This window comes from Heteronotia binoei, chromosome 1 (genome assembly GCF_032191835.1).
Source record: "Heteronotia binoei isolate CCM8104 ecotype False Entrance Well chromosome 1, APGP_CSIRO_Hbin_v1, whole genome shotgun sequence".
In the NCBI taxonomy this organism is placed as follows: domain Eukaryota; kingdom Metazoa; phylum Chordata; class Lepidosauria; order Squamata; family Gekkonidae; genus Heteronotia; species Heteronotia binoei.
In genome coordinates, this window is record NC_083223.1 from 132,603,617 (window position 1) to 132,617,196 (window position 13,580).

The 13,580-nt window shown below is 47.1% G+C and overlaps 1 protein-coding gene across 1 annotated transcript in view; it reads left to right on the forward strand.

Annotated features, from left to right (window-relative positions):
* PLEKHG1 (pleckstrin homology and RhoGEF domain containing G1) overlaps positions 1-13,580 on the forward strand; it is a 250,879-nt gene that overhangs the window by 215,601 nt on the left and 21,698 nt on the right. The window contains exons 6-8 of the mRNA XM_060238686.1: positions 502-548; positions 1,230-1,380; positions 4,752-4,883. Of these exons, the coding sequence (XP_060094669.1) occupies positions 502-548; positions 1,230-1,380; positions 4,752-4,883 (330 nt within the window). The remainder of the gene's footprint in view (positions 1-501; positions 549-1,229; positions 1,381-4,751; positions 4,884-13,580) is intronic.

Consider the following 13,580-nt stretch of genomic DNA (forward strand, 5'->3'; position numbering starts at 1 on the left):
GTCTTATGTGAAACAGTCCCTTTGTGTATTTCAGAATTTCTGGTAGGTGGTGATTTTCTAGAAGAGTCATGAGTGTAGACAAACTGCTGTACAGATAAATGTTTTTGATCATATGTATGACATTTTGTTTTGAATGCTCAAATGTACATCAGAAAGTCTTAGAATGATGAGAAAAGTATGGTGGGTTTGGAATGGAAAATACATATGACTTCTTGTTTTCTGGAATAAGATTGGACATTGAACTGTAAATAACAGCATGGTGTCTATATTGTTCTAACAGACTTGTAAATACCACCAATACTTGACTCTTGTAAGGAAGAATGGTCTCTAGGAAATTTAACAGACTTTCTTTTTTCTTTTTTGGCCACATATGAATAAGTTGCATATTTATAGGCTGATGGTATTCTTAAAATTATTTAAAGCTAGTTAGGTTTCAGAATGTCTAGGAAGCTGTGATAAATGCAGATACTAAATAAGCTTCTCTTCCCCTCATGTACACAGAGTGAAGATTTTCACATATATACTCAGTATTGCACCAATTACCCAAGGTATGCATACTTCATGGCTGCTTTTTTTGTTTGTTTGTTTCATTTTGTACTTTGGAAAAATGTTGAACATAATGAGTGTGATCATTTTGCTCATTTAAACTAATCCTTAGATGAAGAATTAATATTCTAGTTTGTCAACAGCAGTAAGACAGTGCATTGCATTGCTATATGGTAGAAAGCACCTTCCATAGTTGATTGGATAGTTTGGATCTGAAAAGTGGATCATATGCTTAGATTAATCTGTGGGTGCATAGAGATTTATTTAGTCAAATGAGTTTATTGAAAAGTAATCATTTTTAATGACATGGAATGACAGTGTTAGAGATTATGTCAGCTCGTTTGTATTTTTACTATTTTGTAATATTAATGCAATATTTATGAAGCACTAACAGGAGGCACTATTTTCTCAGGTGCTTTGATAGAAGTGGCAGCAGCATGCAGAATGCTATCAAATGTGACAATCACATATTCATTCTTTTGCAGACTGTATGGTTGTCAAATATGATGCTTTCACTTATACTCTGCGCTAAAGTGATTTCCACTTAGCAAATGCATGACACTTGTAGTGGTCCAAAGCAGGCAATTGTGCTGATGCCAGATGTATGGATTTGAGCTATGTTTTTCTGTGTAATGTATAGAAGATCAGAGAGCAGCTTTAAAAATGTTGTGTTATGTTTCCAGGTCGGTGGCTGTACTAACAGAATGCATGAGGAACAAGTCTCTAGCAAAGTTTTTCAGAGAGCAACAAGAAGCTTTACAACATTCTCTACCTTTGGGATCCTATCTTTTAAAACCCGTCCAGCGAATACTCAAATATCATCTACTTTTGCATGTATGTTGTGAATTAAGTTCTTCTTGTTTCTTCATTAGCACCAGGGAGTTCTGTAAATAAAGTCTGCAGTACACTTTTGCACATGACAACAATTATTGCTTTTGCATTGTTGCAACAAAATGAGATTTCCCTGAGAAGTACCTGTCTTTTGGGGTCTCGACTCCTAAAGGGATGATCATGGAAATTTATGCCAATCCACTGCTCCCCATGCATTGCATATTTGCTTTCCCCAAACAGAAAAACCCTGTCTGTTAAAAGTGCCTGGAAGTGTAAGTATTCTAGCTTGCTTTCTTTTCACATCTCCCTCCCTTCCAATCTATTTTCCTTCCTTCCTTGCAGCTCTCAAACATCTGATGTTTATTCTATATGACTCTTACATCAACCAAGTTTGGCCATCCCTTGTGCGAAATATAGCAGGGTGTCATCAACAAATTAATGACAGCCCACATCAAAACTTTGGATAATCTCCTTTAGGCCTGTTACACAGATGTTGATTGACATCAGTACAGGCCCATGCAGAACACCAGATATGGGGTCTTGTGCTGCAGCTTCTAGATCTGAGTCCAGACCTATCAGATACAAATCTGACCTTCTAATTACTACACTGGCCCTCTTTAATGTTCTCTCTACCTCCTTTGGTTCCTGTTATCATGATGTACTTTTTCCTTCCCATTGTCACCCACACTGTCCTCTATCTCACGCTGAGTGCCCCTTTCTACTTTTTCTTTCTTTATTCTCCTTCCTGCCCCATGACCTGCCCCAGATCCTTTTGTGATACTCTGTCTTGTTTACATAATTCCATTTTTTTCACTTGGAGGACTGGTAGGTGCATGAATATGTGTGCATACATACATCGGCATGAAACAACCCAAACTTCTAACACAGGGCTCAACAAAAATGTTTGGGAAACTCCTGCAATGAAGGAGTACTTGTAGTAAGAAGATAGTAATTTTTTCAATGCAAAGGTTTCAGTCAGTCAGTCAGTCAGTTTATTGCGGCTCTAAGCCAATCGACAGCAACAACACAACTCATCAATAACAGTACAACACAACACCAAGTTGAAATATAACATAACAATATAAAACTTGTACATCCATCAAAGTGGTAATAAAATTAGCTGACGTAGGCAACACTTAACTAAAAGCATCTTCTTTCAAATACAGACAGCATTAAATTTCTTCCTGTCAAGGTCGGTAACATATAGAAACTTAGCAAGATCCAAAGAAAGTTGATCACTCCCATCCCCTAAGAGGAAGTAAATGGTTTGGGCCTGATTTAAAGATTCAGCTAGCATTAGATGGTTCCGCAAAAGCCTGTACCTTGCCTCTGTATGGAAAAGACAGTTCAGAATAAGGTGGGAAACCGTATCGACCTCCTCCAGGCCGCACGGACAGATCCTGTCTTCTAACGGGATCTTGTGGAAACGGCCCCTCAGTACTGCTGTGTCCAGAATGTTCAGGCGTGCCAAGGACAGCATCCGCCTGATCTTAATTGGCTGTATCTTTTCTAGATACCTGGCACATTTAAGGTCACTTGTAAAAAGGGTTGGGATGTACATCCCCCCAACTTTGGCCAGAGATTGTTTTAACTCCAATTCCAGTAATCGGTCTCTAATAATTTCTTTTGCCCCGTTCTTGAACATGAGGGCTAGGGAATCAATATTCAGATCACATTCCTCTAATTTGGAATTTAATTTCCTCAACCAATTGCTGACAAATGAGTCGTAGAAGATTTGGTGTACAATGTCATCCGGATTGGCCAGCACTCTTAACAGGAGACTCAAACCTCTATTCCACATTACTGTGGAGAGGCTTGGAAGCCCCGTTTCCAGCCTGTTTGCAATAGATGAGGCATATTTTGGCACCTGAAGGATACATCATACAAACTTCGATTGAACCATCTCCAATTTGGTTATTTTGTTATACAGGAAAATCTCAGCTCCGTACATTAATTGGGGTATAACCTTAGCGTTATAAACCTTAATCGCCGCTAAGGCGTTATAAACGCCCTTGGAGGTGTAAAACTCCTGCAGAGCGAGCGCCGTGCGTTGGGCGTTACAGTGTACGTTATCAATGTGCCCTTGGTAAGATCCTGTGTGATGAAAAACAACCCCCAGATATTTATATGTTTTAACTTGCAAAGATTTCATTATTGCACATTCTGGAGCCATGCTAGTAGTCTGTTGCAGCAAAAATGACAAAGGGATTTTATTGCTCCATAAGACTGCAAGATTTATGATGCCATAATAAATTTTCAAGGACTAGAGCTTACTTCATCAAATGGATGGTTACTTACTGCATCAGACTGCTCCAGTTTTACTACAGCCTGTGCTTCTGATGTCACTTGCTGCTAGTGCTTAAAGAATCATAAGTAATATAATTTAAATTAAAAACAGCTGTATGCTCCACAGCTTTTGAATGGTGAGGGCAACTGGAAATGGAAATGAACACCAGTTTTGTATGTGTGCGCATGATGGCAAATAAAGTAAATAACTTTATAGCTTTGTTTCACACCTCAGTTATGTTTTCAGATTTTTTGTTTTTGTTTTTATAAAATGTTTCCCATTAGGCAATGACACTGATTAAATTTCAGAACCCTCAGATGTTTGTGGATTCTGTGCTGGCTTCCAACACTAGTTCCTGCACACTGTAATTATCAAATTGGAGTCTTGTACCCAAAATTAAATGCAGGTGCTTTCAGACACCGAATGACTTACTCACTCCTTCTGTTAAATGTGAAGGCATTGTGCCTTGTTAGCTGCAGCTTGGTAATGCAGCTTTGATTATGCAGTTATTATAAGACAGGCTTATATAAGTTTCAACCTATAAAAGCAAACACTGTCTGTCAGCCATTTATGGCAGCTCACCATAGGGACCAAACAAACCTCTTGGTTCAGTTGCTGCATTCTTTTTAAAGACACTTGGAGAAGTGGAGTGGAAAGCAAAGGGAAGGTAGGGGAGATGGGTGGGTAGTACAGGGGGCTGGGACATTGTGTCCAAAATCTGCCACCTGGGACAACTACTTGGCCTCATTGCAAAGCTGACCCTGCTTAGCTTCCTGGGAAGCAGGGCTTGAATGGAGCACTGAGGGAGAGAAAGAGCTTTAAAAGAAGAGAAATGTATGCAGTGAGCTGATTACCAGTGGTAATGTGGGGCTGAAAAAGATTTTCTCTCACACAGCATAATCACTGGTGGAATTCTGTGCTGTTGGGATGAACATGCAAGGAACATTTTACACCTACTAGACTAGGTGGGCTGTAGCTGGAGGGAGTTGGGTTTCACATATTTAATGGATTTTACCTGCCAAATATTTTGGCTGCAAGCCTCTGGCAGTTCATAAATGATTTTGTTCTTCATTGGTTTCTTTACCAGGAGATAGAAAACCACCTTGACAAGGACACTGAAGGTTATGATGTAGTACTCGATGCCATAGATACAATGCAGAGAGTGGCATGGCATATTAATGATATGAAGAGGAAACATGAACATGCTATCAGGCTGCAGGTAAGTTAACAAATGCTTCCTGGTAGTATTATAGTTTCTCTTTGGCCTTTGTTTAGATGTATTTGGCAACAGCTTTTAAAAGTATTTTGTTTATGCCTCTATCTGTATATCGCAGTGTTTTTTTAATGTGTATTTGACCTTGGTGTATATACTTACACATCAGTGGTTAGTGTCAGACTTGGATCTGGGAGACCTAGGTTTGAATCTCCAGTCTCCCCTGGAAGCTTGCAGGTTGATCTGGGACTTGGCACACACACTCAGCTTTATGTACCTCACTGGGTTATGGTGAGTATAAAACGGAATGGAGGAGAACAATATAAGCTGCTTTGGGAAGAAAAAGGAGAGTAGAAATAAATGACATCAGAACATATTAGGTGATTTTTTTTCCCCCTGCTGATATGATTAGCGCTCCTGTCAATGCCCAGGTTGACTTTGGGAATGAGAAAATGACCTGGACAATTGCCACAGTTGCTTCCAGGTGCTCTCTCTCAGGTTGCAGAGCCCAGTCAGACCCCTGGTTTACTGTGGGGCTGTGGAAGGTAAAAAGATAAGGACGACAGCTAGAGTGACAGTGGAGAAAGACTCCTGATGAATCCAACAAGGCACAGGCTAGAGCTCATTTTATCTTTCTTTCTTTCTTTCTTTCTTTCTTTCTTTCTTTCTTTCTTTCTTTCTTTCTTTCTTTCTTTCTTTCTTTCTTTCTTTCTTTCTTTCTTTCTTTCTTTCTTTCTTTCTTTCTTTCTTTCTCTTTGTATCCCACCCTCTCCACAAGCTCAGGGCAGCTTCTATCATAAGATTCACAACAGAAAGAACAAATTGACAAATTAAAATATATCTAATTCGATGCTTGCAGCCTGCAGCAACTCTGCTAGGCTGCAGTAGCAAGGTTTGCCTCCCTGGGAGGGAAGGGAGGATCTCTAGCCCGTTTGGGCATGTATTTGAGGGGGTGGGGCCAGGCTGTTGTAACGGCCAGACCTCTGCTCCCTGCTTCAGTCTCAACAACGATCGGCTGACGGGGAGGAGGCCTTGCCTCTTCGTTGGGGTTAGCGCAGACTTGCGGGGATTCAGGAGCCTGAGGCTCAGAGGCTATGTCCGTGGCGGCGGCCACCACCTTTGCAGGCGAGGGAAGTCTCTTGGGAGATGGGCACTCCCCAGGCTCGGAGACTGCATCTATGGCAGCGGCGGCCGCCTTTGCAGGCGAGGGGAAGTCTCTTGGGAGCTGGGTGCTCCCCAGGCTCGGAGGCTGCGTCTGTGGCGGCGGCGCCCACCTTTGCAGGCAAGGGAAGTCTCTTGGGAGCTGGGTGCTCCCCGGGCTCGGAGGCTGTGTCTGTGGCGGCGGCCGCCGCCTTTGCAGGTGAGGGAAGTCTCTTGGGAGCTGGGCACTCCCCAGGCTGGGAGGCTGCGTCTGTGGAGGTGGCAGCCGTCTTTGCATGCGAAGGAAGTCTCTTCGGAGCTGGACGCTCCCCAGGCTAGGAGGCTGCATCTTTGGCAGAGGCGGCCGTCTTGATGGGCGAAGGGCCTCTCCTGTGAGCTGTGCGCTCTCTTGTCGTTTTGGGATGGTGAGGACAAACGCTGAGGGTCGTCAGCTGTTTGGAGCCAGGATCACGCAAGGCGGTCTTTTTTCTTTTCTTATTGTTGGGGTGCCCAGCCTCCTCCCTCCTTTGACAGGGAAGTGGTTGGGTTTGGTGATTTTACTTCAGGCAGGCAGGGGGAGGATTACTGTTTTAGCTGCGTCGTCATTTTGCTTCCCTGATATTTTGTAGGTCGGCCATATTGGGTCCCCTTCTTCTTAGTTAAGGGAGGGCGGCCATTTTAGTTGGTGGCCATATTGGGTCACCTTCTTCTTAGTTAAGGGAGAGTGGCCATTCTAGTTGGCATTGTGCGGAAGCCATTTTGAGGGTCTGCTTTAGTTATAGAGATGCCTGGATGAAAGGGGTCGGGGAAGCCAAAAAGGAAGCAGCCGGCGTCAAAGGCCACTGAGACCCCTGTTCTGAGGCCTCCACCCCAGCTGTTGTCTTCTGACGAGCAGAGTGATGAGGCTGTTAATGCGAACATTATGCAAAGGCTGCGGGTGCTGGAACAGGCATCAGGCATTTCTCCTTCTGAAGGAGCAGGAGGGGAAAGGGCTCCAAAGAGGGAGCTCCAAGCGAATGTACTAACCAGGCTGTCTATTCTTGAGGGCATATCTGGTGCATTCTTCACTGGAAGTGCCTTGGGCCTTGACAGTCCAGTCGTGGAATCGGTGTCATTATCTGGAGCTGCGGGAACTGGGTCAACGGTGATGCCAGCTGGATCCATCGGTAAGGCTGGGGACATCTTGCAAGCTTATTCAGGGCTGGCTTGGTTTTGGGGGGCCTTGGGGTCCGACTTCGCCTGCGGGGCAGGGCATCCCTGCTGTGAGTACAGGGTTTGCTTCCCCCGCAGGGGTGGGGCCTTTATCAAATTGGGCTTGGCCTACTGGGCAATGTGGCCCCGGTGTAGTTTGGCCGGGTGTGGGACAGCAAGGTAGTGCAGGCTTTTTCATTAGGAATTTGGGCGCCCCTTCTCCTTATGGGATGGTTCCTTTTACCGCCTTACCTTTTGGGGAGGTTGCTTTGCCTTTAGGGGATCATTTGTTGCCTGCAACAAAAGATAAGATCTTAAAGGGGGAGTATGTCGATATCTTCTCCCTTCTGTTTTGGGAGTTGGAAAAGAAGGATAAGGAGGATCTGGACGACAAGGAGAAGAAAAAATCGAAGAAACGCAAGGTGGATCGGACCTGGGCAAATTGGCTGCCAGGGTTTTTTATCTATGCTGGAGTGATTGCACGTGCCCAGCCTTGGAGAGCGGCTTCACTCATCCAGTACTTGGATATAATTTATAAAGGGTACACTATGTTTAGTGGGCCTGCCTGTTTTCAATATGACGAGGAATTCAGGATGAGGGCCGCATTGTACCCTTCCCTTCAGTGGGACCGTATTCACCAGCAGCTGTGGCTGCAGGTCATGTCTCCTGCCCAGCCAAATTTAGGTGACCGCTCTGATAGCGGTCATTTGGTGGCCAGATCGGGTGCTACCTGCTCGGCTTCTGCAGCCTCTTCCCGCAGTTCTGCGGGGCAGGGGGTTCAACCCTGCCTGCTTTGTTGGGAGTTGGGTTCTCAGGGAGTGTGTAGCAGAAAGGCTTGTCAGTTCAAGCACGAATGCCCCATGTGTGGCGGGCCTCACTCCTTCAATAACTGCCCTAAAGCCCGGGTGCGTAAGAATCAAAAGAAGCCAGGAGGAGGAGGGGGAAGTTATCAGGCTGGAAAAGGGGCCTAGTCCAATAAAGGTGGGTCCTCTTGAGCACTGGCTGTCCAGGTATCCACGGAGAGCTGACAGGATTTACCTGGTTAAATGGTTTCAAGTTTGGTTTTAGGATCCCATTTCAGGGGCCCCAGGTTCCGTTTTTGTCTGGGAACCTTAGTTCTGTTAAGGGTTTAGAGCAGGTAGTTAATGGCAGGTCTACGCTTGCCGCAGCATAGAACACAGGTTACCAGCAGCATGAGGGAAGATTCGGGGTTTTGGCAAGAATTTTTGGAGTCCTTTAATTTATGGTAATGCTTTGTTGCGATGGGATCTGAGGTTAACTGAGGGTAAGGCGGTCATTACTGTCCGTCGCTCTAAGACGGACCAGTGTCAAAGAGGCACTGTGCCGGAGCTTGGCACCTGATCTGAGTTGGCACCTGCTCTGAGTTTGAGCTGTGCCCAGTTCTGCTTTGGCTGCTTATTTGGCAGTTTGGGGGCCCAAGGAAGGGTTTTTGTTTTGTCACAATAAGGGTAGCCCGCTGACAAAGCATCAATTTGGGGCTATGACGTCACAGGCTTTAGGTGAGCTGGGGTTGTCTGGGGTGCGGTTTGGGACCCACTCCTTTAGAATTCGGGCAGCTTCGACAGCTGCTGCCCTGGGGTATCTTTCCTTCTCCATTCAGCACTTGGGACATTGGCGCTCATCGGATTACAAATCTTATGTTCGACCATTGCTCAGTCCCTAGCTTTGCTTGTTTGACTGTAATGTTACTGGTTTATGTTCTTTGACTGTTTTTTCTTTTTAGATGCTGTTGTTCCTGGCCAGAGGAGCCAAGTTCTTGTCTGTGGCCATAGCCATGTGTTTTGGGCCGCTCATCAGGCGCAGAGAACTTTGTTCGGCTCTCAGCTGGGACTCAGCCAATATGTTTGTGTCGAGTGGCAGGTGCGCCGGGGCCTTCAGTGGCCAGGCCTGCTGCCTTTGTTAGTCCAAGAGAGCATGGGCCTTCCTCTTCAGGTTTTAATTATTCACCTAGGATGGAATGATCTCGGGCTAGTACAAAGCAAGGCGTTGTCTTGTAGGCCCGTGAGGATGTTCAGTACATTTGGGAGTGATGGCCTGGGACCACTATAATTTGGTCAGCCATGCTTCCCCGCCTTGTTTGGTGCAGTGTGTGGGACCCTGCAGCTATTGAGAGGGCATGCTACAAAGGTAATAAAATAATTAGGAAGGCATTTGAACGGGGGTTGGGCCACTATCTGCCCCATCTGGATATTTCTGCGGAATTTCCTGACCTCTGCAGAGGGGATTGGGTACATCTCTCAGAAAAGGGTAATATGGTTTTCTTGAGAGATCTCCGGCAAGGGCTGTGGGTAGTGATGGGTGCTAAGCCCTAAGTAGAGACTTGGCCTTAGTGGTGGCAGGTTTTTCTAGATTAGGGTACTATGCGGCTAGGGGAGGACCATGAAGCATCCCCTTTTGGGGGAATTTGGGGTCTGGCATGATCAACCTTGGGGTTTGATGACCCTACATAGCAAAACAGTGGATTGTGGATTTGGCTATTGGGAGGTGCTGTTAAATAGGTTGGTCACTTTAGTTTGGCAGGTTTTTCTGGATTAGGGTACTATGCGGCTAGGGGAGGACCATGAAGCATCCCCCTTTTGGGGAATTTGGGGTCTGGCATGATCAACCTTGGGGTTTGATGACCCAGGGTGGGGAGAATGCAGACTGTCCCAGAGGCTTGACTAGAGGGTGCCTTCCATTGAGACGTGCGTCTGGTGGTTGGGCCCTCTAGGGCATGCCTCCCAGCTGGGCCGGCCTGGCGGGAGCTGCGTCACACAGCTCCAGCTGGGGGCTGGGTCTCTCACCCACGAATGGCAGGGGAGCGGTCTGTTGAGACCCCTAGCCCTGACAAGGCTGCAGTTTACGTGCCCTTGCCATTTTATTATGATGATGAATAAAGTGGCCCATTATTTATACCAATGCATTGTGTCCGACTCTTCATTCCGACTTGGGGGGCAAAACCAGGAATTATTTCAGTACTTTAAAGTCTACTCCAAAGCGGTGATGGTGGTGAAAGAATATTTCTCTGTTACTATTGCATTTGCACATTGTAGATCTGTGGGACTCTTCTACTGGGGCCTGTGGGAATCTAATTTTACAGGAGGAGGTGGACTGCTCTGCCATCTTGCTGTTCTGGCTTTGCTTTAGCAGTGATGGGTCATATCTTGTCCTGTTGTTTGAGATACTTTTCAGCTTATTGAGTCTGGGGATATTGATAGAGTTGCCAAGTCCAACTCAGGAAAATAATTGGGTACTTTGGGGGTGGAGCCAGAAGACTTTGCGGGTGGAGCCAGGAGCAAGGTTGTGACAAGTGATTGAACTCCAAAGGGAGTTCTGGCAATCACATTTAAAGGAACCGAACTTTTAAATGCCTTTCCTTCACTGGAAATAATGGAGGATATGGGCACCTTCTTTGTGGGCTCATAGAATTGGACCTCCTGGTTCAATTGTTTTGAAACTTGGGGGGGGGGGTGCATTAAAGAGAGGCACCAAGTGCAGTGCTGAAAATTTGATGCTACAACCTCAAAAAACAGCCCCCTTGAATTCTAGATACCCAGGGATCAATCCTCCATTATACCCTATGGAAGCCAGTCTCAGTAGGGTATAATAGAGTCCCCAGTGGACATTCAAACCCCACCACCACACTTTCTGATAACCCTAAAGTGGGGGAGAGCCTCCAAACCCGGGGATCCCCTGCCCCCAACTGGGGATTGGCAACCCTAGATGTAGATAGAATTCTTGGAAGGTTGAGGCCTACCATCTGCTTATACAATCCTTGCCCATCCTAGTTGTTTAAATCTGCTGGGGCAGAGGGCAGCTGGCATACTGGGTCTGGAATATAGTAAGTGCATTCTTGAGAAAGGAGTTTCTCTTCCCTCCCTTGAAGCAGGCAGTGGTGCATCCACTCCTAAAGAAACCTGCTCTCGATCCAGAAGAGCTGAATTATTACCATCCAGTTTCAAATGTATAATTCTCGAGCGAGGTGATTGAATGAGTTGTGTCCTGGCAGCTATAAGGGTTTCTGAATTAAGGATTATTTGGATCCATTCCAATCTGGTTTCAGGCCTAGGCAGTGCCAGCACTAGGGTACATGGCGCCCCAGGCCGGCTCCCTGCATGTAGGGCCGGCCCGATGCCCTGGGGCGCCCTAGGCAGACTTGCTGCCTAGTGCCCCCCCCCCAAAGTGCTCCCCATGGCTCCCCCCTGCCCCCCTGCGCAGTGTCCCACCCGGCCCCCTCCCTGGCGCTCTGCTTGCCTGCCCACCACCGCTAAAAGTGGCAGCGCTCTGCTCACTCCCTTTCCCCTGGGGCTCACTGGCTAAAAGTAAGCTTAGCCAGTGAGCAGCCTGCGCCTGTGCGTTTTGTTAAGAGACAAAACACGCAGGCGCGAGCTGCGAAACCCTCTAAGCTTACTTTTAGCCGGCGAGCAGGGGCAAGGGAGCAAGGAAAGCACCAGGGAGGTGGGCAGCACGCCGCATCTGGGGGGGTGGGGGGCAGCAGCGGGGAGGGAGGCAAGCTAAGCACTTGCCTGGGGCACTGGAGGGGGGGCAGGAGCCCAATTCGCCGCACCTCACCTCTCAGCACCCTAGGCAACCGCCTAGTTTACCTAGTAGGAGGGCTGACCCTGCCTGCATGGCACCCCCCACCACCGCCCCCTCCCTCCTCAGTGCCATGCTCCGTCGCCCCCCCCCAAAGTGCAATTTATTTATTTATTTGATTTATATCCCACCCTCCCCACCGGAGCAGGCTCAGGGCGACTCATAACAATAAAATGAAAACAATCAATTTAAAAATTGCATAATGTTAATACAACAATTTAAAATTCAATCATTAAAACAATCTGGTGTTGATATCATACATAGTTGTATCGCTTCTGATGGCTTCAGTATTCCTGCATTTTTCCCCACAATGACGGTAACTCTAGATCAGTTAAAGGCTAACCGGAAGAGTGAGGTTTTACAGACCTTGCGGAACTGGGCAAGGTCCCATAAGGCCCTCACTTCCTCCAGTATCTGGTTCCACCAGTAGGGGGCTGCTACCGAGAAGGCTCTCTCTCTGGTAGATTTTAGTCTTGCCTCCCTCGGCCCAGGGATCACTAGTAGGTTTTGGGATCCAGATCTAAGTGCTCTCTGGGGAACATGTGGGGAGAGACAGTAACTAAGGTAATCATGTCCTTGGTCATATAGGGCTTTAAAGGTAATAACCAGCACCTTGTAGTGAATCCAGTATACTACTGGCAGCCAGTGCAGTTCCCGCAGCCCCGACTGTATGTGCTCCCACCTGGAAAGCCCCAATAGCAGCCTGGCTGCCGCGTTCTGCACTAGCTGGAGTTTCCGGGTTCAAGACAAGGGCAGCCTCTAGTAGAGCGCATTGCAGTAGTCCAACCTCAAGGTGATTGTTGCATAGATCACAGTTGCCAGGTCGTCATGCTTAAGGAAGGGGGCCAACTGCTTCACCCACCTAAGATGAAAAAATGCGGATTTAGCAGTGGCTGCTATCTGGGCCTCCATTGTCAAGGCAGGCTCCAGCAGCACCCCCAAGCTCCTGACCTTGTGCGCCATTGTCAGTGGCTCACCGTCAAAAGCTGGTAAGGGGATTTCCCTGCCCAGACTGCCACGACTCAGGCAAAGGACCACTGTCTTCGTCAGATTCAGCTTCAGTTGGCTCAGCCTAAACCATGGCTTGTAGCGCCAGGTCCAGATTTTCTGGGACACAGCCAGACCGGCTGTCCATCAGTAGATAGAGCTGTGTGTCATCAGCATACTGATGGCAACCCAGTCCATACCTCTGGGCTATCTGGGCAAGGGGGCGCATATAGATGTTAAACAACATTGGGGAGAGCACTGCCCCCTGTTGGCACACCACAATTAAGCGCATGCCTCCGGGACAACTCTCCCCCAATTGCCACCCTTTGTCCCCAACCATCTAGGAAAGAGGAAAGCCATTGCAAGGCCAACCCCTGAATCCCTGCATCGGTGAGGCGTCAGGTTGACTGTATCGAACTCAGCTGATAGGTCTAACGGCATCAGCACCGCCGAGCTGCCTCGATCCAGAAGTCACTGGAGGTTATCCAACAGGGCGACCAGTACTGTCTCAGTCCCATGACCTGGGCAGAAGCTGGACTGGTGGGAATCTAGGGTGGAAATGTCCTCCAAAAAACTCTGCAACTGTAGCGCTACTGCCCTCTTGATAATTTTACCCAAGAAGGGTAAGTTCAAGACCAGCCAATAGTGTGCCAATTTGGCTGGGTCCAATGTAGGTTTTTTCAAGAGGGGGTGGACCAAGGCCTCTTTAAGAGACATTGGAAAAAGCCCCTCAGAGAGGGATCTATTTACGATATCCCATATAGGATATCTAAGCTCCCCCTGACAAGC